At 43.1% G+C, this 26,765-nt stretch overlaps 1 protein-coding gene and 1 long non-coding RNA gene across 2 annotated transcripts in view; one reads left to right on the plus strand and one right to left on the minus strand.

The window, feature by feature from the left end:
• HOMER2 (homer scaffold protein 2) overlaps nucleotides 1-10,010 on the minus strand; it is a 110,735-nt gene extending 100,725 nt beyond the window's left edge. The window contains exon 1 of the mRNA XM_048867321.2: nucleotides 9,605-10,010. Within this exon, the coding sequence (XP_048723278.1) occupies nucleotides 9,605-9,717 (113 nt within the window). The 5' untranslated portion in view covers nucleotides 9,718-10,010. The remainder of the gene's footprint in view (nucleotides 1-9,604) is intronic.
• LOC125643972 (uncharacterized) lies at nucleotides 351-15,727 on the plus strand. The gene is made up of 3 exons (XR_007358880.2): nucleotides 351-691; nucleotides 2,459-2,602; nucleotides 10,967-15,727. It is a non-coding gene; the product is annotated as an uncharacterized LOC125643972 (long non-coding RNA).
• Nucleotides 15,728-26,765: the final 11,038 nt, after the last annotated feature.

Consider the following 26,765-nt stretch of genomic DNA (forward strand, 5'->3'; position numbering starts at 1 on the left):
AATTTTTACACACGTGATGATCCATCTAAACAATTCCCACTAGAAGGTACCTTCGATTTAGATAAAATCATACACCGCAGAGAAAGGGACTCCATGAGTCTCGAGTGTGGAGTCTGAAGGACTCCCAGGCAAAATTAAAACTCAAATGCAGGATTTAAAATGAAATGTAAAGCATCTGGATGCCTCCCTACCCAAACTATTTTGTTAACCCCTTCGACTTCTTTATATTCCCAATAAGTTAAGGCTGAAGTCAAGGAGAGAAAGGAATGGGTTAATTTGAAAAGTTAGCTTGGCCTAGAGATAAGGAGAAAGCTGCTTTGCGTTCAAGGTCAAGAATCGACACAGACCATGCCAAGCACAAAAACACTGCTTTCAGCCCCAGCTGGCTGTGAAGAAAATATAGACAGAGGTAAAACAAAGGCAAATAAGTTGCAGGACTGAGATTACATTTGCGAAGGTTGGCCACCTGGTGAGACCCAACAGTCTGCTTTGCAACCCTGGACCCGGTGTGGTTTGGGGATGCTGAAGAAGCCACAGGCAGCCGGCCTGGACTGAAATACCTCCCAAGAGCAGAAGCAAGTTGGAAATTTTTACAGCGTATCTCTGGACAGTCTGTGCACAGAATAACCTCCCATCCGTCTCTCTCTGTCTCTCCTACCCCCCGGGCCTGGCAAGCCCAGGAAGCATGTTTGTGAGTATAAAAGGGGGTCAGGGTTTAACATTAACGTTTTTTCTTCCCTTGAGTGATGAGGGAGCATTCCCAATATTCTTTGCTGTTATTTCATTAATTAATGCTTTAAATTCAGTCACATGGTGTGTTGTCTTCATCTCCGCCCTACGATCCTGTGGTCTTAGCCTGATCAACTAAGGCACAGGCAGATTGGTAATGAAAATCTGTCACAGTTTTAGTGGAAAATTGAGGAGTGGGAGAACCCTGCAGAGTGCATACCATCTATCTATTTTGCCCTTGATATTTCACATTTGCTTTGTTTGGCACAGTTGGTATTACATGTTAAGAATTGCATGATTAAAGGTGAGCCCCACTCTCAGCCACAGTAGGTCTGAGAACCAGATAAGGGTTTAGCATTCTTCTCTCCACCCCAGTCGGTGGTGATAGAGTGCAAATGGGTGTACTCCTGGTTGTAGAAGTCCAGGATTATGGAGGGGAGGACTCGGGGAGTCTCGCTCCATGCATATAATCCTTGGTGCATACGACCTTAGCCGTAGCATGCCTGGGGTACAAATAGGAGTTGGGGATAAGGAAAGATGTGTAACTGACAGCTAGAATTGAGCAATTAAAAGCATAGATTATGAACAGGCAGCAACTCAAACCTACACCCAGGACAAGTTGCAAGCCTTGAGACAGGACTTCCAGGCAGAAAAAGCAGAACACACCCACCTGGAAGTACTGACTAAGTACCAGTCCTTCAGAGACTTGTCAAAATTTAACCATTTGTGCTCAGCATACGCTGTAACATTGTAAGGAGAGTGATCACTTTATATAAGCTATTACCAGCAGGAGAGTGGGGTGGGGGGAGAGAAAACCTTTTGTAGTGATAAACACCCATTTTTTCCATGATTTGTGTGTATAAAAACATCTTCTGTATTTTCCACAGTATGTATCCGATGAAGTGAGCTATAGCTCACGAAAGCTTATGCTCAAATAAATTGGTTTGTCTCTAATGTGCCACAAGTCCTCCTTTTCTTTTTGCGAATACAGACTAACACGGCTGTTACTCTGAAACCTGTAACAGCAGTGTGTCTGCCATAAGAGGAAACTGAATAGTTAAAACGCCAATTGGCCGTGCGTTCTGTCCAGGTGACAAGCCTCACGGGGTAGGACTCGGGTAGCCCTAGTGACTGAGAATGCTTAAAAGAAGAGACTTGGAGGGGTGGGGGCTAGTTGAGAAGTCCACCCTCCTTGCTAATTGGTAGTGGGACAAGTTGGTGCCCATGGAAAGAACCGATCAGCAAGAAAAAAAAAAGGATCAGGCCCAGGCAGGCAACAGATAGAGAGATTTGGAAACTCTGAGGGCATGGTGGAAACAGGAAAGAAAGAGAGGGTTTAAGTGCAGCCATTTTAATTTGTTAGAAACAGAGCAACTGTTGTGCTAAGTCTTAGCCTAATAGCGTGGGACCTGTAGAAGCAGGGCTCAAGTCAGAAGCAGGTGGGAAAACAGCAGCGCAGAGTCAGTGTGACCTTGCCTTGAGATAACAATGTTTTGAGAAGTGAAAGTGAGAAAATGCTGGATTAGACAGGATATAATATAAACAAAATGTGCATGTTTTCAATTAATGCATGCCACAGAAAAGTATAAATGCTTGTGTGATATTGCTTGTATTTTGGAGAAACTGAGACAGCTCTCTGTCAGCTGTATTCTTCCCTTAATTACTCGAATAAAGTTGTCTCTGATTTTGTTGCTTCCAACCTAAGAGTGAAGACTGTTTTCTTCCACAGGCTTGCCTAAAGCAAAATAGCCTAGATAATATCATAAATACACAAGAAGTACAAATAGGACTCTGCAAGCGGATCAGTGGACTTCAAATCCTTTGGAACTTTTAAAGAATAGATTTCTGTGGAATAGGACTTCCATGTTTCCAGGTCAGACTGTTTTTTTTAAAAGATGTTTTTCTAATTTCTATTCAAGCTCTCATCCCAGAATAGCTAAAAATATTCTGCTAGTTAGTTAACAAGGATGACAGTGAAAATATTGTTTGGTCACCCAATTGAGATGAATGGGGCAGTTCTTCAGACCCATTTTTCTGTCCATCTATAGATGCAATGAGACAGCATTGCATCAGTTCATATTCTGAAACTTACTTTTATAAATTTGAAAGGCAAGATGCTGTCTTGTTTTTAAATGAATGCTTATTTAATGAAGAAACTGATGAGCCCATCAGAGATGTTCTGGTGTGGCATGCTGGTCAATATCCACTTATATCACCCCATACCTATTTCCTCCGCCCACCTTCTTTCCGAAAGTTCTCTGCATCAAAATTAGGCACATTCATTGCATTTTTAAATTGTTCATGTTTATATAATTTACCTTTAGCATACCTGTTGCAAATTATGCCACTTCAGTGATACTGTAATAAATTCTGTAGTGGGAGCTTGCATAGTTACAAAATGGCATAAGTAAACTGAGAAATTAAAGAATGATCCCTCACCACATGGGGGTGAGAAGAGGAAAGATGTAAGAGAATATACAGTAAATATAGCAAATTAAATGATGTGTGGGTTTTGGAATCCCCCCAGCATACCACCTTCCAGGCTTGTTAAGAAGATTTCAAGTCTATCCATAGTTTACACTGAAAATATATGCTTTTTTTTAAAAAAAAAAAATCTTGTTTTCTAAGGTTTTAGTTTACAAATTCCTTAAACCACAGTATTTACCTTCTTCCCTCTTGTTCAAATTACAAGATATGAAAAAAAAAGTACTATTAGTTTCTCTGAACTAGCAAACTGAATTGTCCAGTGGGGCATGTTCTCAGACCAAAATCTTGTACATTTAAACAGAGAAAACTTTCAGAAACAATTATCTAAATATAACAAACAATAACGTTTGGATAAGTTTATTGCCTGCTTTCGGTGACTCAGTGCTCTGACTGAATTACAACACAGAGTCACTGAAAAGAAATCCTCTGCTTTTAAGGGTATGTCTACACTACGGAATAAGGTCGAATTTATAGAAGTCGGTTTTTTAGAAATCGGTTTTATAAATTCGAGTGTGTGTGTCCCCACAGAAAATGCTCTAAGTGCATTAAGTGCATTAACTCGGCGGAGCGCTTCCACAGTACCGAGGCAAGCGTCGACTTCCGGAGCGTTGCACTGTGGGTAGCTATCCCACAGTTCCCGCAGTCTCCGCTGCCCATTGGAATTCTGGGTTGAGATCCCAATGCCTGATGGGGCTAAAACATTGTCGCGGGTGGTTCTGGGTACATATCGTCAGCCTCCCGTTCCCTCCCTCCCCCCGTGAAAGCAAGGGCAGACAATCATTTCGCGCCTTTTTTCCTGAGTTACCTGTGCAGACGCCATACCACAGCAAGCATGGAGCCCGCTCAGGTAACCGTCACCCTATGTCTCCTGGGTGCTGGCAGACGCGGTACGGCTTTGCTGCACAGTAGCAGTAACCCCTTGCCTTCTGGCAGCAGACGGTGCAATACGACTGGTAGTCGTCCTCATCGTGTCCGAGGTGCTCCTGGCCGCGTCGGCTGGGAGCGCCTGGGCAGACATGGGCGCAGGGACTACATTTGGAGTGACTTGACCAGGTCATTCTCTTTAGTCCTGCAGTCAGTCCTATTGAACCGTCTTATGGTGAGCAGGCAGGCGATACGGACTGCTAGCAGTCGTACTGTACCATCTTCTGCCAGGCAGGCAAGAGATGAGGATTGCTAGCAGTCGTATTGCACCATCTTCTGCCAGGCAGGCAAGAGATGGGGATGGCTAGCAGGCGTACTGTACCATCTTCTGCCGAGCAGCCATGAGATGTGGATGGCATGCAGTCCTTCTGCACCGTCTGCTGCCAGCCAAAGATGTAAAAGATAGATGGAGTGGGTCAAAACAAGAAATAGACCAGATTTGTTTTGTACTCATTTGCCTCCTCCCCTGTCTAGGGGACTCATTCCTCTAGGTCACACTGCAGTCACTCACAGAGAAGGTGCAGCGAGGTAAATCTAGCCATGTATCAATCAGAGGCCAGGCTAACCTCCTTGTTCCAATAACAACGATAACTTAGGTGCACCATTTCTTATTGGAACCCTCCGTGCAGTCCTGCCTGAAATACTCCTTGATGTACAGGCACCCCCTTTGTTGATTTTAGCTCCCTGAAGCCAACCCTGTAAGCCGTGTCGTCAGTCGCCCCTCCCTCCGTCAGAGCAACGGCAGACAATCGTTCCGCGCCTTTTTTCTGTGCGGACGCCATACCACGGCAAGCATGGAGCCCGCTCAGCTCACTTTGGCAATTAGGAGCACATTAACCACCACACGCATTATTCAGCAGTATATGCAGCACCAGAACATGGCAACGCGATACCGGGCGAGGAGGCGACGTCAGCGCGGTCCCGTGAGTGATCAGGACATGGACACAGATTTCTCTGAAAGCATGGGCCCTGCCAATGCATGCATCATGGTGCTAATGGGGCAGGTTCATGCTGTGGAACGCCGATTCTGGGCTCGGGAAACAAGCACAGACTGGTGGGACCGCATAGTGTTGCAGGTCTGGGACGATTCCCAGTGGCTACGAAACTTTCGCATGCGTAAGGGCACTTTCATGGAACTTTGTGACTTGCTTTCCCCTGTCCTGAAGCGCATGAATACCAAGATGAGAGCAGCCCTCACAGTTGAGAAGCGAGTGGCGATAGCCCTGTGGAAGCTTGCAACGCCAGACAGCTACCGGTCAGTTGGGAATCAATTTGGAGTGGGCAAATCTACTGTGGGGGCTGCTGTGATGCAAGTAGCCCACGCAATCAAAGATCTGCTGATATCAAGGGTAGTGACCCTGGGAAATGTGCAGGTCATAGTGGATGGCTTTGCTGCAATGGGATTCCCTAACTGTGGTGGGGCTATAGATGGAACCCATATCCCTATCTTGGCACCGGAGCACCAAGCCGCCGAGTACATAAACCGCAAGGGGTACTTTTCGATAGTGCTGCAAGCTCTGGTGGATCACAAGGGACGTTTCACCAACATCAACGTGGGATGGCCGGGAAAGGTGCATGATGCTCGCATCTTCAGGAACTCTGGTCTGTTTCAAAAGCTGCAGGAAGGGACTTTATTCCCAGACCAGAAAATAACTGTTGGGGATGTTGAAATGCCTATATGTATCCTTGGGGACCCAGCCTACCCCTTAATGCCATGGCTCATGAAGCCGTACACAGGCAGCCTGGACAGTGGTCAGGAGCTGTTCAACTACAGGCTGAGCAAGTGCAGAATGGTGGTAGAATGTGCATTTGGACGTTTAAAGGCGCGCTGGCGCAGTTTATTGACTCGCTTAGACCTCAGCGAAACCAATATTCCCACTGTTATTACTGCTTGCTGTGTGCTCCACAATATCTGTGAGAGTAAGGGGGAGACGTTTATGGCGGGGTGGGAGGTTGAGGCAAATCGCCTGGCTGCTGGTTACGCGCAGCCAGACACCAGGGCGGTTAGAAGAGCACAGGAGGGCGCGGTACGCATCAGAGAAGCTTTGAAAAACAGTTTCATGACTGGCCAGGCTACAGTGTGAAAGTTCTGTTTGTTTCTCCTTGATGAACCCCCCCGCCCCTTGGTTCACTCTACTTCCCTGTAAGCTAACCACCCTCCCCTCCTCCCTTTAATCATTGCTTGCAGAGCCAATAAAGTCATTGCTGCTTCACAGTCATGCATTCGTTATTCATTCATCACACAAATAGGGGGATGACTACCAAGGTATCCCAGGAGGGGTGGTGGAGGAGGGAAGGAAAATGCCACACAGCACTTTAAGCACAGCACTTTAAAAGTTTACAACTTTAAAATTTATTGAATGACAGCCTTCTTTTTTTTGGGCAATCCTCTGTGGGGGAATGGCTGGTTGGCCGGAGGCCTCCCCACCGTGTTCTTGGGCGTCTGGGTGTGGAGGCTATGGAACTTGGGGAGGAGGGCGGTTGGTTACAGAGGGGCTGCAGTGGCAGTCTGTGCTCCAGCTGCCTTTGCTGCAGCTCAACCATACACTGGAGCATACTGGTTTGGTCCTGCAGCAGCCTCAGCATTGAATCCTGCCTCCTCTCATCACGCTGCCGCCACATTTGAGCTTCAGCCCTGTCTTCAGCCCGCCACTTACTCTCTTCAGCCCGCCACTTACTCTCTTCAGCCCTCCACCTCTCCTCCCGGTCATTTTGTGCTTTCCTGCACTCTGACATTATTTGCCTCCACGCATTCGTCTGTGCTCTGTCAGTGTGGGAGGACAGCATGAGCTCGGAGAACATTTCATCGCGAGTGCGTTTTTTTTTCTTTCTAAGCTTCACTAGCCTCTGGGAAGGAGAAGATCCTGTGATCATTGAAACACATGCAGCTGGTGGAGAAAAAAAAAGGGACAGCGGTATTTAAAAAGACACATTTTATAAAACAGTGGCTACACTCTTTCAGGGTAAACCTTGAAAGTTAACATTACATACATAGCACATGTGCTTTCGTTACAAGGTCGCATTTTGCCTCCTCCCACCGCGTGAACGGATTTTGGTTGAATGCCAGCAAACATACACTGCAATGCTTTGTTCTACAGTGATTCCCCAGTACGTGTTGCTGGCCTGGAGTGGTAAAGTGTCCTACCATGAAGGACGAAATAAGGCTGCCCTCCCCAGAAACCTTTTGCAAAGGCAGAACCGCAAATGCCAGGGCAAAGTAATCCTTTCACATGCTTGCTTTTAAACCATGTATAGCATTTTAAAAGGTACACTCACCAGAGGTCCCTTCTCCGCCTGCTGAGTCCAGGAGGCAGCCTTGGGTGGGTTCGGGGGGTACTGGCTCCAGGTCTAGGGTGAGAAACAGTTCCTGGCTGTCGGGAAAACCGGTTTCTCCGCTTGCTTGCTGTGAGCTATCTACAACCTCCTCATCATCATCTTCTTCGTCCCCAAAACCTACTTCTGTATTGCCTCCATCTCCATTGAAGGAGTCAAACAACACGGCTGGGGTAGTGGTGGCTGAACCCCCTAAAATGGCATGCAGCTCATCATAGAAGCGGCATGTTTGGGGCTCTGACCCAGAGCGGCCGTTCGCCTCTCTGGTTTTCTGGTAGGCTTGCCTCAGCTCCTTCAGTTTCACGCGGCACTGCTTCGGGTCCCTGTTATGGCCTCTGTCCTTCATGCCCTGGGAGATTTTCAGAAAGGTTTTGGCATTTCGAAAACTGGAACGGAGTTCTGATAGCACGGATTCCTCTCCCCAAACAGCGATCAGATCCCGTACCTCCCGTTCAGTCCATGCTGGAGCTCTTTTGCGATTCTGGGACTCCATCATGGTCACCTCTGCTGATGAGCTCTGCATGGTCACCTGCAGCTTGCCACGCTGGCCAAACAGGAAATGAGATTCAAAAGTTCGCGGTTCTTTTCCTGTCTACCTGGCCAGTGCATCTGAGTTGAGAGCGCTGTCCAGAGCGGTCAGAATGGAGCACTCTGGGATAGCTCCCGGAGGCCAATACCATCGAATTGTGTCCACAGTACCCCAAATTCGAGCCGGCAACGTCGATTTAAGCGCTAATCCACTTGTCAGGGGTGGAGTAAGGAAATCGATTTTAAGAGCCCTTTAAGTCGAAATAAAGGGCTTCATTGTGTGGACGGGTGCAGGTTTAAATCGATTTAACGCTGCTAAATTCGATCTAAAGTCCTAGTGTAGACCAGGGCTAAGTGAGTTTATACAAATGAACAGATTACTCATTTCAAGATTGGAATCTTTCACATTGTATCTGAGGCACTTGTTCAGTCATTTTAGCCATTTAAATCATACCTCCGTGTTTATCTGCTACAAGGACATTTCTGCACACTTCAAGTTTTATTCTACAGCTAACAGCAAAGCTTATTATCTTCACATTTTAAAAAACGTTGCCCCCTTTCTTACATTTATGAATATTTTTTGGTTATCCATATTATTTGTACAAGATCCTATTTTGCCACTACAGCATGAAAATCAATTAACTACATTTAAAACCATTAAACTGAATAATAATACTTTGCACATCAGAAGATCTCAAAGCACTTCATGAACGTGTTTTACTGAACTAAAAGGCTTTTTTTTTAAAAATAGTCTTCAAATGTAACAACCAACAACAGAGAAAGACTCGTATCCTGGGAGCAACAGGGCAACAACCACACTGCACATACATTTTAATTACGAACTCTCATACGAAGGCCTCGAGAACCTTAACCAATATAACTAACAAGACAGGAACCAAAAAGAAACCACGACTCAAGACAAGTCCTAAAACTAGTGTAAACGCCCCCGAACCAGGTTAAATCCACCAGCCATCCAACAGCCGGAAATTAATCTTTGCTGCGCTACTTCAGCCACAACCACCAAACCCCGAAGCCAGAGCGCACAAAGTACTCGGGACCTGCTCGTGCTCCGTCCAGCCCCACTCAGTCTCCCACGGCTGGGCTCCTCCGCTCGCTCTGGCGTTTGCCGAGCTGCGCCTTTCCCCGCTCGTTCAGCGGGCACCCGAGTCCCGTCCGAGCCGGGCAAGCTCCCCTAGCCCTCGCTCCTCTCCAGCCCCGTGGGTGCAAACGGCACTGTCCGTGGCAGAGCCGGGCTCCATCCCTGGCGAGCCCCCTCCAGCTGCCCAGTGCCGTGGAGTGACTCAGCCCCCCAGCTGGAGAGGAGCTCGGAACAGCGCTGCCCCCGGGTTAGCCGGGCAGGGTGGCTGCTCGGAGCCAGGCGCAGGAGCCCCGGATACAAACTGCCCGAGGCAGTACAGCGCCCCGCGGCACCCGGGAGCGGGGTCTGGCCGCGCCCCGGGCTGCAAGTTCAACACGCCCCCAGCCGAGCCCCAAGCGGCTCGCTAGAGACCCGCCGGCGAAGCGGCGGCAGCTGGGCAGAGCCCGACCTGAGCCCCCGGGGCGGGAGGGAAGGCAGTGGCCGTGGGCTCCCGGGGACACTCACCCCATTTCTCGGTACTTGTCCCCAGCTGCGCCCGCAGCCTGCAGCCCCGCCGGGCCCCCGGGGTTCTCGCCTCTGTCCCCGGCGGGCGCGGGGCGAGTCCCAACTTCGCACATGCGGCCGCCGGCTGCTAGCGCGCTCAGCTCCTGCGCATCCCGGGCCGGCCGTGCCGGCGGCGGCGGCAGCAGCAGCAACTCTCCCGAGAGCCGGGCTGGCGGGCGGCGGCGGCGGCTTCTCCCTGTGCCCGCTCGGCGGCAGCCGTCCTGCTCCTCCTCCTCCTCCTCCTCCCCTTACATAACCTCCTCTCCCAGCGGCGGGGGCAGCCACCAGCCTCCCGCAGACCCCGCGCCGGGCAGGAGGCGGGAGCTGGGGGGTTCTCCCGGGAGCTCCCTCGCACCGCGGAGCCAGGGAAGGCGGCGGCGAGTCCCCACCTGCTTCGCGCAGCCGCCTCCCACTGGCAGGGCCACACGCTGCTGCCCGTGCTGCCCGCGCTCCCCCGGCAGCGGCCGGGCAGGGCGCCTTCCCCGGGACTCGGCAGGACTCCCCCTGCCGCCAAACATGCCCCTCCCCTGAGTCCTCACCCTGCCCGCTTAGTGCCTGGCGGATGTGGGCTTGGACCAAAGGAAACGGGGGCAAATCGACTCCAGAGCCGAACTTTGTGGGGGGAGCCCAGGCGGAGATCCGCCTAGGCCCATCCGTGGCCCCAGCACCCCAAGACTCTGGGTGAGATCCACTCTGCAGCCCTACGCGCCAGCTCCGCCATATGAGCCAACCCCGATCTCTGACCCCAGGGTTTGGAGCCTCCGCGAATGCCACCAGCTCCCACACACTCGGCTCCGTGCACCCCAACGTTTGGGAACGGTCCCCTCTGGTTCTGAACGTTGCGGCCTTTCCACGAGCTGTACCAACAGACACACCAAACTCCTGCAACCAAACACCACAGATTTGGGGGAAGTTTCAGCTCCATCTCTAAGCAGGCAGGTTGGTCTCTAAATTCAGGGAATGTGGTTTGAGCTGTGAAGACTATTCTCACAGATGGGGAAGCTAAAGTAGGTATAGGCTAAGTGCTTATTAATTAGTCAGTGAGTGACAAGAGCTGATACCATGGTCCAAATTGATCCTTCATGATCCTTCATCCAATTGCACTTATTTCCACTTGGCTCCAGGTTTCTGGAGTCCCACTAAGGTGATGACTCCCAGTCTTTCCGAGTTTTGCACAGCTCTAGCTGTGTCAATCCCTTCCTCTCTATATTTGTCCTTTCAGAGTGCTGTTGTGAGTTTGACTGTCATTTCATAATATAGTCTGATGAAATTGTGCCAAACTGTCATCAAGATGCAAAATCACAATATGATGATCTTTTGCAGGCCCTGAAACAGCTTTGGGATGGCTTGTGAGACACACAATCACCTTGTTAAAATCAAGACAGTCCCAAAAATACACAACCCTGCTTGAATTACCATTTACTAATTATATTATGCTAGATACTTTAATTACCTGTGTCTGTCTTTCTGTGACCATAATGTGACTTCTGTTCTCCAGTACTTGCCTCCCCATCACCACATAAACACACTACTGTCTATGAATTCCATAAATATATGTTCACTTTGCAAATGTAAGTTTGCAAATATGTTCTGAAGCTAATTTTCTCTGTTTATCCCACTTCCTTTTTTTGTCACTGTGTTCCACACATACATTGTTGTTATGCTGGGGAAACAATGTGACAATTGGGTTTTAACTTCCCCTCTCATTCAAAATTACAATTGATTGGACAACTTAGATATACACTGTTGTCAAGAATGACTACCTTCAACATTTTATTACTGAACATTAATTTATATTTTTTTTAAAAAAAAAAAAAAACCTAAAGATTGGAGCTGTGGATAAATTATTTAAATTTACTTGGTTTGGTACTCTGTATGGTAGCTGTATTGTAAATGCTGATCTGGCATTAACTAGAAACCAATTAAAGAAGAAAAATTTAGCCAATGACATAAGGAACAATGTCTCAACTGTACAAAACAAGGCTGACATTCCATCTAGGGGTACTAGTGATATCATAAACCACTCAAGTGAAACTTGAGTCATTTATTAATGTCATTAAAACCCTGTGATGGAATTACAGCCGTATAAGCCTCTTTCTAAGACGTTTCCAGCATTCAAAAAAATGGAAAAGGACATTTTTAAAAAATTTAAGAGCAAATTTTAAAAATGTCATGAAGATAAGCAGCTGTATCATTCTAAACTTCAGGATTGCTGTACTCCAAAGGATTTTCTCACTGTCATGAGATTTGTTATAATGACAGCCAAATGTACTACTGTAGATTTTAAGTTGTGTTTTACCAGTTTGCAAGGGCCAGATACTAAACTTGCTTGAAGGAGATTTAATAGGAAAGCCATACACCTCTTTATTTGACAGCTAAAGCCTAAAAACATCCTATCTCCTTTTCTGCACTCTCTCTTTTTCTCTTCATTCCCAATCTCAGATTAAAAGAAACCCTCTAGTTCCTCCTGGGTAATCAAGAAGACAGTATTAGACTTTTTAAATTCATCTTGGTATTCAGCTTTCACCACAGTTCAAGGTTAGGTTTGAGATTCTTGTCTCACAATTTATTTTTTAAACCTTCAACTCATATCCCTCCTGCCCTGAACAATCCTGCAGATGATAGAAGCAATGCAGTCATACACCCTCCCTATTCAAAGAGTTTGTTTCAGTGAACAGTTACACTTCATGGGCTACTGATATAAGTGGCTTAATGGGAACTTTTACAGATTTCCAATGGAATTCAGATTTATTAAAGTAGAGTAAGGCTTTACGTGTTTCACTATTAAAAGGAAACTGGAATTGCATTTGTCTTAATGTAAAATTATCACCTTTTCTAACCTGTCATCTCATACAATATAAGGTGTGAAGCTGGTACTACTGCACTACAGTAAAAAATGTAAAGGCCACACAAGCAAATTTAGCAAAGGGATGGGTGTGACAATATAACTGACTGGTGAGTGTGTTTTACAGGTGCCAATCTGTAGAGAATTCCTGGTGTGTTAGCCAAAAGGGCAGCCACTGCCAGGCCCTCTCAGAGGTCCAGAGAGGCTTGGGCCATTTCCAGCTTTTGAGGGCCCAGCCATAATAAAAATAAAAAATGACGACACATAAAAACAAAATAAGGCACCAAAAAAAGAGTGAGTCATAATTTGAATATTTTTTATTTTAAAAATGCTTTTCTAGCCTTTTTCTGTGCAAATGCACTAATTATTGAGGAAAAATCTAGCTTTCGTGCAATATCACAGTTGATATTAAGCATTGCGAGCCCATTCAAATGCTCTTGTCCCATAGTTGAACGGTGATAGTTCTTCACTTGCTTCAACACATTGAAGGTGTGTTCACCTGAAGCCACTGATGCAGGCACGCTGACAAAAATACACAACATGTAGCCAACCATATTTGAAATGTTCTGCTGTAAATAAGTAGCTTATCCACACTTGAAATGCTCTACTGTAAATAAGTAGCCTATTTACACCTGAAATGTTCTAAAGTAAATATGTAGCCTATCCACACTTGAAATATTCTACTGTAAATAAGTAGCTTATCTACACTTGAAATCTTCTACTGTATATATGTACATAAATGCTGAATGGTACACAAATGCTGGAAAGACTTAAAACAAATTAAGAACACAAAATGAAACAGTCAGACTAGTTATTATCCTTATCACTGAATCAAACCTCAAGCACACAAGGTATAATATAACAGGCTGAGCTGAAGACAAAGGGATGACATATACATAGTAAACACAGACACAGATACAGACAGAGGGATAACGTCAAAATTTCAAATTTGTGTGTCCTCACGAAACTCACCGTACAAGAGTTCCTCACAAATTTTCACCTTGAATCTGGGCCTATAGACTATGAAAGCCGATGATGATGGCCAAGCTACCAACCTAGGGCTCAACCTACCAACCAGTCACCTCTTTTAGCTACCATATGAAGATAATAATGAGGAATTCTCACACATAAATAATTCCTTAATCAACTAGATGCAAAACTATAAAGACACGAAAACGTAACAATTCTCTACCTTTCAACACACACTTGATCCAGCACCAGCCACTAGTAGTGGTTTGTTTATATAATCAGCTGATCTGAGAGGATACGGTCTAATCTTGTGTTCATCACGGTCTAATCTTGTGCCATCAGAACCAATATATTTTTATTAATAGTTATGAACATTTTAAACTCTTGAATATGGCAAAATCTATATCAGTTAACAAAAACATTATGTCTTTTACCAAATCACATCTCTTATTTGCTTAAATTTGCAGCTCTAAGATGAGAGAGCGTGTCACATTTTGGTCCGATAGGCATGCACATAAAAACAAGTTGCGAAACTTATCAAATGCCAAATAATTAACAAGTGTCTAAATTTGAGGCCCCCTTTGAGCTTGAGGCCCAGGCCAAATGGCCCTCCTGCACCACCACCCCCCCCCCGGCCCGATTGGCCCTGGCCATTACAAGTCATCATAATGGTAGCAAGTGTACTGTATATTACTGGGTTTGAGGAGACCTCCCCCACTATGAAGCTTTATTTGTGGTAAGAGTTCAGACCCCTCTTTTGGAAGAGATATAAAACTGTGGTTCTGACTTTTCAAAGGTCCGATGACACATATTGCTTGAGAGGGGAAATTAACTCCAGCATTCTGGCCAAATTTAAGTTTGGGATATTGCATTATCTTTCCCTGAAATTCTTTCTGTCATTCTAATTGGATAAAATATTCTTGCTTTCCTGTCCTAAACTGTCATATTGTAATTTTGCCCTGTAAAACACACAGAGTGAAATCCTGGCTCTATTGAAGTAAATGGCAAAACTCCCATTTATTTCAGTGGGGCTTGGATTTCACCTGAAATGTTTAACCCAGAGGTGGCTACATTTCAGTGCTGAATTAAATAATTTCTCTATATAGGGCCTAATCCTGCATCCCTTTACTCATCTGAATAGTCCTTAACTACATGAAGTTCCATTGACAAATTGCTTTCATGAGTAAAGACCACTCACATGAGGAGGAGTCTGCAGAATTGGGCCCATAGTTCTTAAAGCACTTTGGGATCTCTTGGAATAAGGACTATAAATCTGCTGTCATAATTAATTAGTTCCTCAGCTTTCACCTAGGACACAAAATTTCTCTTCTGATACAGCTCCTATACAGGATGGAGATAATTCAGTCATGATATATTATTAATAAGAGTGTCCTTTACTACTGTGGCAAGATTCAAGAAAACTCCAAGTGCTGAAAAGTGGAGAAGCCCCCTGCACTATCCAACCTGTGAAACAAATTCATTCTATCAGTGTATCTGCAAATGGAAAGTAAAGTAACTATTGTTCCTGGGAGCCTGTAAAATATATTATTCCTGATTCCTGTAAACCAAGATAAATATGTCCTTCGCACAAGACTGTCCTAGCAAAAATAAGTATATGTAGTCAGTCTGCATTCCACAGAGCTCAAAGATGGCTCATCCCTTCCTACCTCTCTTTGTTTTACTCTCCTTTTTGTTTAGCTTTCGCTATTGCCATATTTTACTGTTTTGCTTTATTTTATTTTACTTCACATGTATATTTTTATGCCATAAAAGGTGCTGTTAAGACTTTTTAATCTATTTATGTATTTGTTTGGTGACAAATGTTCTCATTATTTCCCAAGATAAACAACTTAATATTAAATAAAATATTGTGTGCTTTCACTTTTTTTAAAAACTAGAGTTATAAGATTTGTATTTTTCACCATGTCAAGAGCCATGCCTTTTCTGATTTTTTGTGATGACAAATAACCAACCTTATTTATGATGTATAAATATGGCCTGAAAGATTTAGTCAAAAAGGTTTTGGTGAGGAGTTCTTGTGTTTTATGTCAGAAACTGAGTTCTTGTCTCCCCTAGAAGATTCTTTGGTGACTGAAGAACAAGTTAAATTACTACATCACAAGAAACAAAAGACTGAAAGCTAAGCAACTGAGAAAGAAAAGGATTTTAAATCAGATAGTTTTAAACACTTTGGTTTATGATTGGTTTTGTTAATATTTATTTAATCCAATGACTAATAAATATTTTGGACAAAGGATGTATTTGTTAAAGATTCAACAGTCTTGTCCTTTCAATTAAAACGTCAGAGCTCACACTAAACAGCTGAGACCTTCAATGAGTCCTATAGCAAAAGCAGAGAAAACCAGACCTGACATCCCAGAGATTGCTAAGGTAAAAACAAGCAGGAAAAAAACCACCCCACTTTAAAAAACAAACCAATTATTCAGGCCTACTATAAAAGGAAAATAAAATAAATAAATAAATAAATAAAAACCCTGTTTCTTAAAAGCCCTTTGCAGGTCATTCTTAAAAGAGCAAATTAAAGACTAATTGTGTTGTGAAATTTAATCTAATCTTTTTTTGTCAGAGTTCAGGGACCCTGGAGTAGAGATTGATTATTAATTGAGGAGATTCTTTCATTATTCTTCAGATCTTATCTTTTGTATAAAATCATCTGGCACCAGGCGTTTCCTGATTCAGAGTGCTACCACAAAGTGGTTTCCAGCTCTGTTCAAAAGATAATGTTGGAAAATGTACAAATATGCAAATATCAGCTCAAAGCAGTTTTATGTAAATATAAAGAACTACAGTCACCCCCTGGGGCCCTATGCATTTGCAGTGAAGGAAAATCTATGACCAAAAAAAAGTGAGCTCTTCAAAACAAAAAAAGACACACACACACACATAAAATAATCCAGTAAAGCCAGAATAATGCCAGATTGTCCAACACAGGTCTTTAAACCCTAGAGTGAAACTACACAGTACAGTGTTAGAGACTGCCAAAATATCTAATAATTCTAGTATAGTCAGAGAGCAGCTGTCAGCATTAATAAACAATTCAATACAGGTCTTCCAGGCATTCTCCATACTTTGGCCTGAAAGAAATCCAGACTAAATCATATCATAGAGTACATGCTGAACCTAGTAAGTCTGAAACTGGATTGCCACAATTTTCTCTACTGTTTTACTTTAAAAAAGATGCTACAGAAACGCCAGATACAATATTTTCAAATAGAGTTTTTATCGCTATGAAATGTATCCTCTTTTACGATAACATGAACATTGCTTAAGTTTTACTATTTGAACATTTGGGGAAGGTTGGGGGAAAAGGACCAGTTCTTCTGATCAAGATTCCTGACAAAATGAGAGCAAGCAAAGCATACTAAATGTGCAATATATCTACATATAAACAGTTCTACAATACACTGTTCCCGGTGCTGAAAAAATCAATAAAGAGCATTTTAAAAAGCGGTCCCCTACGTAGACAAAGCATTGTGCCTTGAACTTGACTGTCTCACTCTGCATGCGGTTTATGCTCATATGCCAGAGATGGGTGCACTACAGTACAGATAGATGAGGTCAGAGAGAGAGTTTCCGAGCTTCTTGTCAAGTCATTTCTTCTTTATAAGCTCTGTACAATGAAAAATTTGTTGTGTATCAATGTTACTGTTATGCTACTTTCCAAAGTCAGCAGAGAAGGCTGTTGGCATCTGAAAGTGAGTAGGCAAAACCAATAGGCAAAGACATGCTCTGAACCTATTTTTAAAGATACTATTGTATTTGACTCAGAAACAGGGGAGCCAATGCACTCCTGTCCTTGGCTATCCTGAGGAGCCTCCATGCAAGGGTAGTAATAAATATATTAGCTATCAAATTCAGCTCTTTGTTTGTTCAACATCTGAAGTATCATTTGAAAGTACATAGTGTTTACCAAATTATTTGGTCCATCTTCAGATGTTGCTCCCAGAGGATTTTGATTCAAGGGTTAGTCTGAGTGCTTTGCATTTGAAATGACTCATGCAGCTCCTATTATTTCTTTCGTAACACAGGAATTGCCATAATGCCTCAGATCCATGGTCCAATTAGTCCAGTATTCTGTCTCTGGCAGTGGCACCTTCAGAGGAAGGTGCAAAAAACACCACAGTAGGTAGATGTGGCATAATCTGCCTCCATGAATGTCTCATCCTAATCCCTAATCATCAGAGATTAATTTGAAACCTGATACGTGAGATCTAATAACCTTCTTCAAAAAATCATTCAGATTAACTATTATAACACTAGAGTTTTTGATCCATATAAATGTCCAGTTCCTCTTTGAATATTGCTAAATACTTGGTCTCAACAACATAATGTGGCAGTGAGTTCCACAGTCTAATCATATGTTGTATAAAGGTATTTCCTTTTACCAGTTTTGAATTTTCCACCTTTTAATTTAATTGAATGTCCCCTTGTTCTTGTGTGTTGAGAACAGAAGCTCCTCATCTATCTTCTCTATACCATTCATTATTTTATATTCTTTTATCAATACTCCACTTTACCCATAGTCTCCTTTCTGAGGTAAACAATCCCAACCTTTTCAATCTCTCTTCATATGAGAGATTGTCCATGCCCCTACTCATTCTTGTCACCCTTCTCTGAACTCTAATTCTGCAACATTCTTTTTGAGATAGGGTGACTAGTACTGCACACTGTATGTCAGATGAGGTTGCAACACTGATCTATGTAATGGCATTATAATATTATCCATATTATTCTCCATTTGTTCCTTATGCTTCCTAACATCTTGCTTGCTTTTTTGACAACTACTTCACGTTGAGCAGAGGTCTTTATTGAGCTGTCCACAAGGATGCCCAGGTACTTCTCCTGAGTTGATACACTTAATTTAGAACCCTGTAAGGTGTATGAGTAGTTCAATTTTTTCCTCCCAAACATGAATTATTTCACATTTTATATTTTCATGTGTCATTTTTAAGCTGTCAGCATTTTTATTCTAAGTTTATTTTGGTTACTTTATTTTCAAATCCACAGAAATAGCCCCTCCACCCCCACCCCCCAAAAAGGTTACAGTTAGCATTTTGAGTTCCATTCTCAGTCATCTCAATTGTATAATCATGTGACTCCATTTACTTTAGAGGAAGTATTTCTGATTTACACCAATATAAGTTAGGGCAGAGTTAGACACTAGCTCTTCAGCTGGTGTAGTATAGTTTTCTTTTTAACTTAGTTGAGATCACATTTTTGGCCCTGTCAGAACAAACTGTATTATAAGTCAAAATCAAAATGTAACAGCCAATATATTCTGATGTTGTGTATTGTAAACAGACCCCTAGTATTGTGGAGTTACTGTGATGGTGTCAGAGCCAGGGCTACAAATAGAATTCATAGGACTGGACGGGACCTCAAGAAGTCATCTAATCCAGTCCCCTGCACTCAAGGCAGGACTAAGTATTATCTAGACCATCCCTGACAGGTGTTTGTCTAACTTGCTCTTTAAAATCTCCAATGATGGAGATTCCACAACCTCCCTAGACAATTTATTCCAGTGCTTAACTACCCTGGTAGTTAGGAAGTTTTTCCTAATGTTAATGTCCAACATAAACTGCCCTTACTGCAAGAAGCCCATTGCTCTTGTCCTATCCTCAGAGGTTAAGGAGAACAATTTTTCTCCCTCCTCCTTGTAACAACCTTTTAAATACTTGAAAACTGTTATGTCCCCTCTCAGTCTTCTCTTCTCCAGACTAAACAAACTAAATTTTTTCAATCTTCCCTCATAGGTCATGTTTTCTAGACTTTTAATAATTTTCTTGCTCTTCTCTGAATTTTCTCCAATTTGTCCACGTTTCCTGAAATGTGGTGCACAGAACTGGACACAATACTCCAGTTGAGGCCTAAGCAGCGTGGAGTGAAGTGGAGTGGAAGAATTACTTCTCATGTCTTGTTTACAACGCTCCTGCCAATACATCCCAGAATTATGTTTGCTTTTTTCGCAACAGAGTTACACTGTTCACTCACTCATTTTTAGCTTGTGATACACTATGACCCCCAGATCCCCTTCCACAGAACTCCACCTTAGGCAGTCATTTCCCATTTTGTATGTATGCAACTGATTGTTTTTTCCTAAGTGGAGTACTTTGCATTTGTCTTTATTGAATTTCATCCTATTTACTTCAGACCAATTCTCCAGTTTGTCCAGATCATTTTGAATTTTAATCCTATCCTCCAAAGCACTTGCAACCCTTCCCAGCTTGGTATCATCCGCAAACTTTATAAGTGTACTCTCTATGCCATTATCTAAATCATTGATATTGATATTGAACAGAATCAGACCCAGAACCGATCCCTGAGGAACCCCACTTGATACGCTCTTCCAGCTTGACTCTGAACCACTGATAACTACTCTCTGGGAACAGTTTTCCACCAGCTATGCACCCACCTTATAGTAGCTCCATCTAGGTTGTATTTCCGTAGTTTGTTTATGAGGAGGTTCATGTGAGACTGTATCAAAAGCCTAACTGAAATAAAGACTTTAGTGAAGTCTTAAAGTCACAAAGACTTAGTGAAATAATGAGATAGAGAATACTACGGAAAGAGAAAGATGTTCACATTTTCGGTACAAGCAGCTTAATTTTCAAACACATGAATTTCAGGATCATTCATTTCAATAAAACATTTTTCTCACATGTAAATTTTCATGTAACTCAAATGTTTTTAATTCTCAGACCTCACCACCATCTGTAACTCAGTCTCTATTTCTTAAAAAATTGCAGACATCTGTTTAAATATCCATCTCTTTCATCACACAGAATTTTAGATTCAAAAACTAATCTCTAACATAATACCAAAGTTGGGTTACATTTCCAAGCAACCAAGAGAGACTGGCATTTAAAATTCTGTTGTGTTGGCTGCACTGGACTCCGTGCTGCATTAGGCATTGTCTAATTGATATCAAATATTAATATTTAATTAAATAGTCAAGTAATCTTTTAATTTTTTGTTAACATTGAGATGTTCAGAGAGAGTGATGGCCAAACCCCAGTTTCAGTCACGTTTTGGTCCACAGCTTTGAGCAGTCAGTCAGTTTTTTAAAGGCCATTAATTTGCTCAAGTGTACGCTACAGTACCTACTGGGTAAGGGGTCCAAAGTTACGCACTTTTATCCTCCAACACTCTTCAGATGGCTGCATTTGTGGGGATGATTTATATCACACACCCATGCTGGTGCAAAACATTTTCTGTTAGGTTCTCTCTGCAGGGTTTTTTTCCAGTTCTTCCACAAGTGGAGGTGGACTTTGACCCCACTTTCCTCCCTGCCTCCCTCACAGAAAAAGAATGGCATCCCCATGGATTCATTAAGGGCCAGAACCCTCTACCTCAAGGCCCTGTGCCTTTGTACTGGCTCCTGTAGCTATCTCCAGACTCTCTGGCAGTGGTAACATGTTTTTCCTTGTAGGCAGTGGCACCTGGAACCCTCCATTAAGGGACCAGTCTGTATCAACTCCTGAATGGATTCCCTGCAGGATTAGATGATGCATGCGAAGTGCCATGGGAAAATGAGACGATGACCAGGATTTTTCAATGTTGGCTTTAAAAATCCATATTGAGACACCTGCCTGTTTTTCAAAGGTAGTCAGCACCCAACAGCTCAGATTAAAGTCAATGGGGATGTGACTGGACCCTCAGCATGAAAAGATGACTCTCCCCTCTTGGACAGTCTGAGAAGCCATTTTTGGCTTCTCAGACTGTCCAAGAGGGGAAAGTCATCAAGTTCGGGAATATCTGGAGGTTAATAGCCTCCATGCATAGGAATAACTCCTGTTTGTAAGGTTAAATATTGCCTTGGACATTAATACCCTCCATGCATAGGAATAACTCCTGTTTGTAAGGTTAAATACTGCCTTGGACGTTAATACCCTCCATGCAGAGGAATAACTCCTGTTTGTAAGGTTAAATACTGCCTTGGACATTAATACCCTCCATGCAGAGGAATAACTCGGATTTGTAAGGTTAAGTACTGCCTTACTATGGGATCCACGCTATTCACCATTCTTTGAAGAAGAGCTTGATTTTTGATTTTTCACAATCAAATAATAGAATACTTTACACTCGTCACCAACAGATAAGCACTCATTTTAAAAAATTATGTAGGGAACCATACATCTGACTTCCCTCTTCAACCTGCTGCTTCGCTAAATTTATGAACATAGTATCAAAAGAAGTTTTAGAGCCATCCTTTGATACTGAAGACAAAGATGCTATTCAGAGCACAAAACCTCAAAGTCCTTGCCTTAGATAGCTTCCTTGTTGAATTTTACCAAACATGTGTAGACCAAGAGAACTTCTTCCTATGTTCTAAATGGCCCTGATTACTGTCTTATTAAAGCCAGATGATCCTGCAAGATACGGCAAAAGTCTTGTCATGAAGGCTAGAAATTACTCTGCTTAATATCAGTCACCCTAACCAAGAGTGATTTGTCGACAACATATACAATTCAAGCACTTACCTCCAACCTCATTGCTCTGATGATTCTATACCAAGACTCTGTTGACCCATTCATTAGTAAATCAGTTGATGCCGAAGAAGCACTCAATAAGGTGGGCTAGGATTTCCCTTTCTTTGGCTTGGAGAAATATGGGTTCACTACTTACTTTGAATCCTGTCTAAAACTATGTACAGGACCCAAGTCATCCATCAGAACAAGTAGCCTCTTCTCAAATATTTTTCCCCAAGCTGTGTCATGCAACAGAGGTGGTTTCTTCTTATGTATACTTTATATTGCCCGAGTCCCTGCCTATGGTGCCTCATGCCCACCTATACATACATATAACATATACATATAACTGAAATAAAAATCCATCAGTGTGAACACAGAACAATGATATCTGGTAAGATCGATCCCCTCACAATTTCTTTACAGGTATTTGAAGCAGTGTCAGGATTTAAAACTAATTGGGACAAATCTGATATTCCCCTAATTTCTAGGAGAATGCTGAAGTATATTTTTATTAGATGGGAATTCCAATGGCCTAATAACTAAGTCAGATATCTGGGAATCATAATACCTAGAAAAACAGACCTAATAATCAGTAGCTCCAGTTCATCTATTTATTGGGGGAGGAGTGGGACAAATTCCAGTCCCGTCAGGGACCCTTTTCTGGTCTTTGCAGATCCTGTCTCTCCCTCAGCTGGGGAGACTCCCCTCTCTCTTGCCCACATGGTGCACAAGCCAGTGCTACCAGGAGTCGAGTTCTCAGTGGACTCCCCTGCTCTCTGCTATACCAACAGAGGTGCCCCGTGTACCAAACTGTAATACCATTGTGACTGTCTGTCCTTCTGTCTGAACAGCATGAGAGGTCCTGGGTTCAAATCCCAAACAAGTCCTTGCAAAAGCCTGATTTTGTCCTCTACTTTTACATTTTTGGGCTACCTTTGCCTGCTCGTTTTTCAAAAAATAGCATGGAATGGTTGTTGCACTGCATTCAAATATGGTTTGTTGATCTAGGGGTATGAATCTTGTTTCAGGTTTGAGCAGGTCCTGTTCCAAATCCCAGACAAGTCTTCACATGTCTGGTTTGTTGCTGTAGACTTACAATTTTTGCACTAGTTTTGCCTGTGTTTTTTTCAAAAGTCATGTGAAATGGTGCTCACCCAGTCACCTGAAAGTGGCTTGTTGCCTAGTGGTATGATTTTCATTTCAGATCTGCAAGTCTCAGTATTCAAATTCCTGTAGAGGCTGGTATTTGTCCTGTATATTACAAATCTGGGACTACTTTTGCCTGTGTTTCTGTCCCCCCCCCCCCCCCCCCCAAAAAAAAAAATCACATAGAATGATGGTCACAGTAGGGTCTGAATATGACTTACTTTTTTGGGGGAAGGAGCAGCTCCACTTCCAGTTCCTCCCAGATGGCTGCAATCTCAGGTGGTGGAGGTGAGAGCTCTGCCTTCCTTCCTCTCTCTCTTTCTCTGGGTGACTATAATGTCCTGGACAGCCTATCTGTGGCAGAACGCCAGGAATATTTGGAGCTTTTGTTTCTTATCAAGGGCTCCTTCCTGAAGTGGAAAAGTCTTTCCAAAAGATAATCACCCTGCCTGGATATGGGTTCTCAAAATCAGTTTAGCTGAAGCAACTCTAAATTTCTCCCACTTCTCAAAGGGCGAGTGGTGCGAAGAACTTCCCAAAACATCCCACCTGAATCTGGGGGAGGAAGAAACAGCTAAGCAAGGGAGAAGCCAATTGACGGGCGGAGGGGAGGAATGGTAACCCGTCTATAAAAGGAAACCTGCTCGAACTGCTCATAAAAGCAGAGCAATGTGGATCTCACAACCCGCCCATTAGAGACCTGGACAATGTGAGAACCTACCAAAAAGAACATTTCTTTCTTTCTTTCTCTCTCTCTCACACACACACACAGACAATTATCTCCCTATGTACAAAGGAAGTTTTTGCTTTCCTAATTCAGGCACATAATATTACTCATTTCTTCAGATGCAAGCAATATTTTGATGTCAGAAAACCAAGTAACCTCCCCACATGGGTTCATATTGAACAAAAACTATTATATCTCACCCCAATCTTTTGCTATTTAGGATTCATTTATTATAGGCATTCTAATGCCCAGTTTCCTGCTGTTGTAGCTATTAGACAAGTAGGGTCACATACCTAACCACCAAACTTAAATTTCATGCTTCTGTTTTATGGGGAAATTACATACTTTGTATTCAGAATAAACCCTTACTTTTGAAAAAACTGGGAAGGGAGAGGGAATTATTACTTTGTCACAATTAATCCACCACAATGTCATTAAATCACTTGCAGATGTACAAGATTCAAAGTCATTAAGCCTTCTGCAAATGTCCAAGAGCTGCTTTCTGGATATGTTTGTAGCTGAAGTGTCTGACTGAGCATCATTTTGGCCCCATTGTGCTTACTCACATTTTAAGAGAGAGAGAAAAATAAGACAGGTCAGCAGAGGTCATGTATTAATATCTTATGAAACTTTCTGAAGAGAACTTAGCTGACTCAAGGTTTCTTTGGGAGAGTGACCCTGGAACATCCATACACTTCACAATGTAATACCATAGGACACAACCCTAAGCCATCAGCTATGGATCAGCATTGAAGATCCGATCCAACTCCCACTGAAATCAATAGAAAGATTCTCACTGAAATCAGTGGGAACAGGATCAGAGTCCTATGTTAGATCCAGCAAAAGCTTTAAATTGTACAAGAACCCATCCTGCTTACATAAAATAGGTACAAAAAGTGATGATAAATGCTGGCTTTCCAGGAAGACCTTAGGCTCCTTGATTAACATGATTTCCCCCAAAGTAAAAGGGCTTTTTGAAGGATGTACGTTATTATAGTCAATTTCATTTTGCATACAAATATGTTGTTAAGATCTGAGATGGCTTCCTACTGGCTGAAATTCATCCCAGCACAGGGCCAATGCACCGGTTATGTCCCAATCATATTTTGAAGTCTTGGATAGACTGACTATGCTGCCACACCAGTTTTAAGTTGACATTATTCCCTCAAAGTCAATGGAGTCAGACCAGTATAAAAATAGTGTTGATAAGCACTGGTAATCACACACCAGTAAAACTCAAATGGTGAATCAGCCTCACACAGGTCATGTTCGCAGGTTGAAGGGCACCCACTGGGACTAACATAAGTAAAAATGGGCCTCATGGAATAGAAACTTTGGATACTTCAAGCAAAGTTTATGGCTAAGTTTCTAGCTTTATAAAGAGAGAAATCCAAAAGAGTTGTCTCCACCTATCTGTTATGTCTTGTCTTTTAGATTGTAAGTGCTTTGGGACGGGGTCTGTTCCTGTATGTATTGTATCACACCTAGCACAGTGGACCTCAACATAGTTGGCTTCTAGGTGCTACCACAATATCTGTCCTCATTCCTAAATAATAATAAATAAATAATAGTCTCAAAACATGGAGGACTGGTACAATGGTCTAGTAAATATGAGGCTACCATATAAGCAATGAGAAGAACTTGTGAAGTTCCACATAGTCATGCTTTTCTTCCTCATTAGTTTCCTGCTGTCTTGTTTCCCATATCTTGCTCCTGTCTTCTCCCTTCCTCTAATGTGGAAAAATTATATGCATTATTATCCAATAGGATGGTTTTATCCTCTCCTAGATTTCTAGATTGTTATGGGTTTTCTATTCTTTTTCTGCTGACTATATAAAAAAAGTTTCAAAAACTCAATAAAACATTAATTTACATACACAAAAGGACACACATTCTAGAAATTCGAGAACAGAATAGAATTAGAATAAATATTCTAGAATATATCTTCCATTCTTCAGAAGCCCTGTATCTGTGTTTTTTTTCTGCTGGACAGAAGTGCAAGTTTATGGCATCATAAGAATCTCATAGTCCAGGGGTGGCCAACCCTCTGGTTCCTGAGCCACATGCGGCTCTTCAGAGGTTAACATGCAGCTCCTTACCTAGAAATGGATTCCGGGGCTGGAGCTATAGATGCTAACTTTCCAATGTGCTAGAGGGTGCTCACTGCTCAACCCCCTCTGCCCCAAGCCCTGCCCCCACTCCACCCCTTCCCTCAAGGCACCTGCCTCCTGAGCCTGCTATGCCCTCACTCCTCCCGCCCACAGCCTCCTGCGCATGTGAAACAGCTGATTGCAGGGGGAGGGGAGAGTAGGTGCTGATTGGTGGGGGTTGCCGGCAGGCAGGCAGGAGGCGCTGAGGGCTGGGGAGCGGATGTGGGGGCTGCTGACATATTACTGTGGCTCTTTGGCAATGTACATTGGTAAATTCTAGCTCATTCTCAGGCTCAGGTTGGCCGCCCCTGCCATAGTCAGTGCGCCCAGTCAATCATGGGACAATGTTTTTGTTTTAACACCAGGCAATAACTAGTTTATTGGGTCATTGTAATAGCCAGAGATGGAGTCATACTCTGCATTAAGCAGGCCAAATTTGATGCTAACTTACCTCTACCATGCAAGCCAAGTGAAGCCAGTTGGATTGCATGAGGTGTGAGGGCTGAATTTCAGTTGACTCAGAGTATCTCAGCTATAGTAGCCCTTTCCCAGAATGGGCAGCAAAACTTGAGGGTTTCCCCTTTAAAAGAGAGACTAGAAGAGCTATTTTTAGAATGCTGAATGTGCCACTCAAAAGCTGCCTTTGATCAAAGAGACAATTCATATATTAGGGTCATATCTAGCACTCCCCACTCAGGCAAAACTCCCATTGAGTCTGCATATTTACACTCATATAAATCTGGAGTAACTCTATTTACTTTTCCATTTAGTATTCCTCCAGATTTACATCAGC

Source organism: Caretta caretta, chromosome 10 (genome assembly GCF_965140235.1).
Source record: "Caretta caretta isolate rCarCar2 chromosome 10, rCarCar1.hap1, whole genome shotgun sequence".
In the NCBI taxonomy this organism is placed as follows: domain Eukaryota; kingdom Metazoa; phylum Chordata; order Testudines; family Cheloniidae; genus Caretta; species Caretta caretta.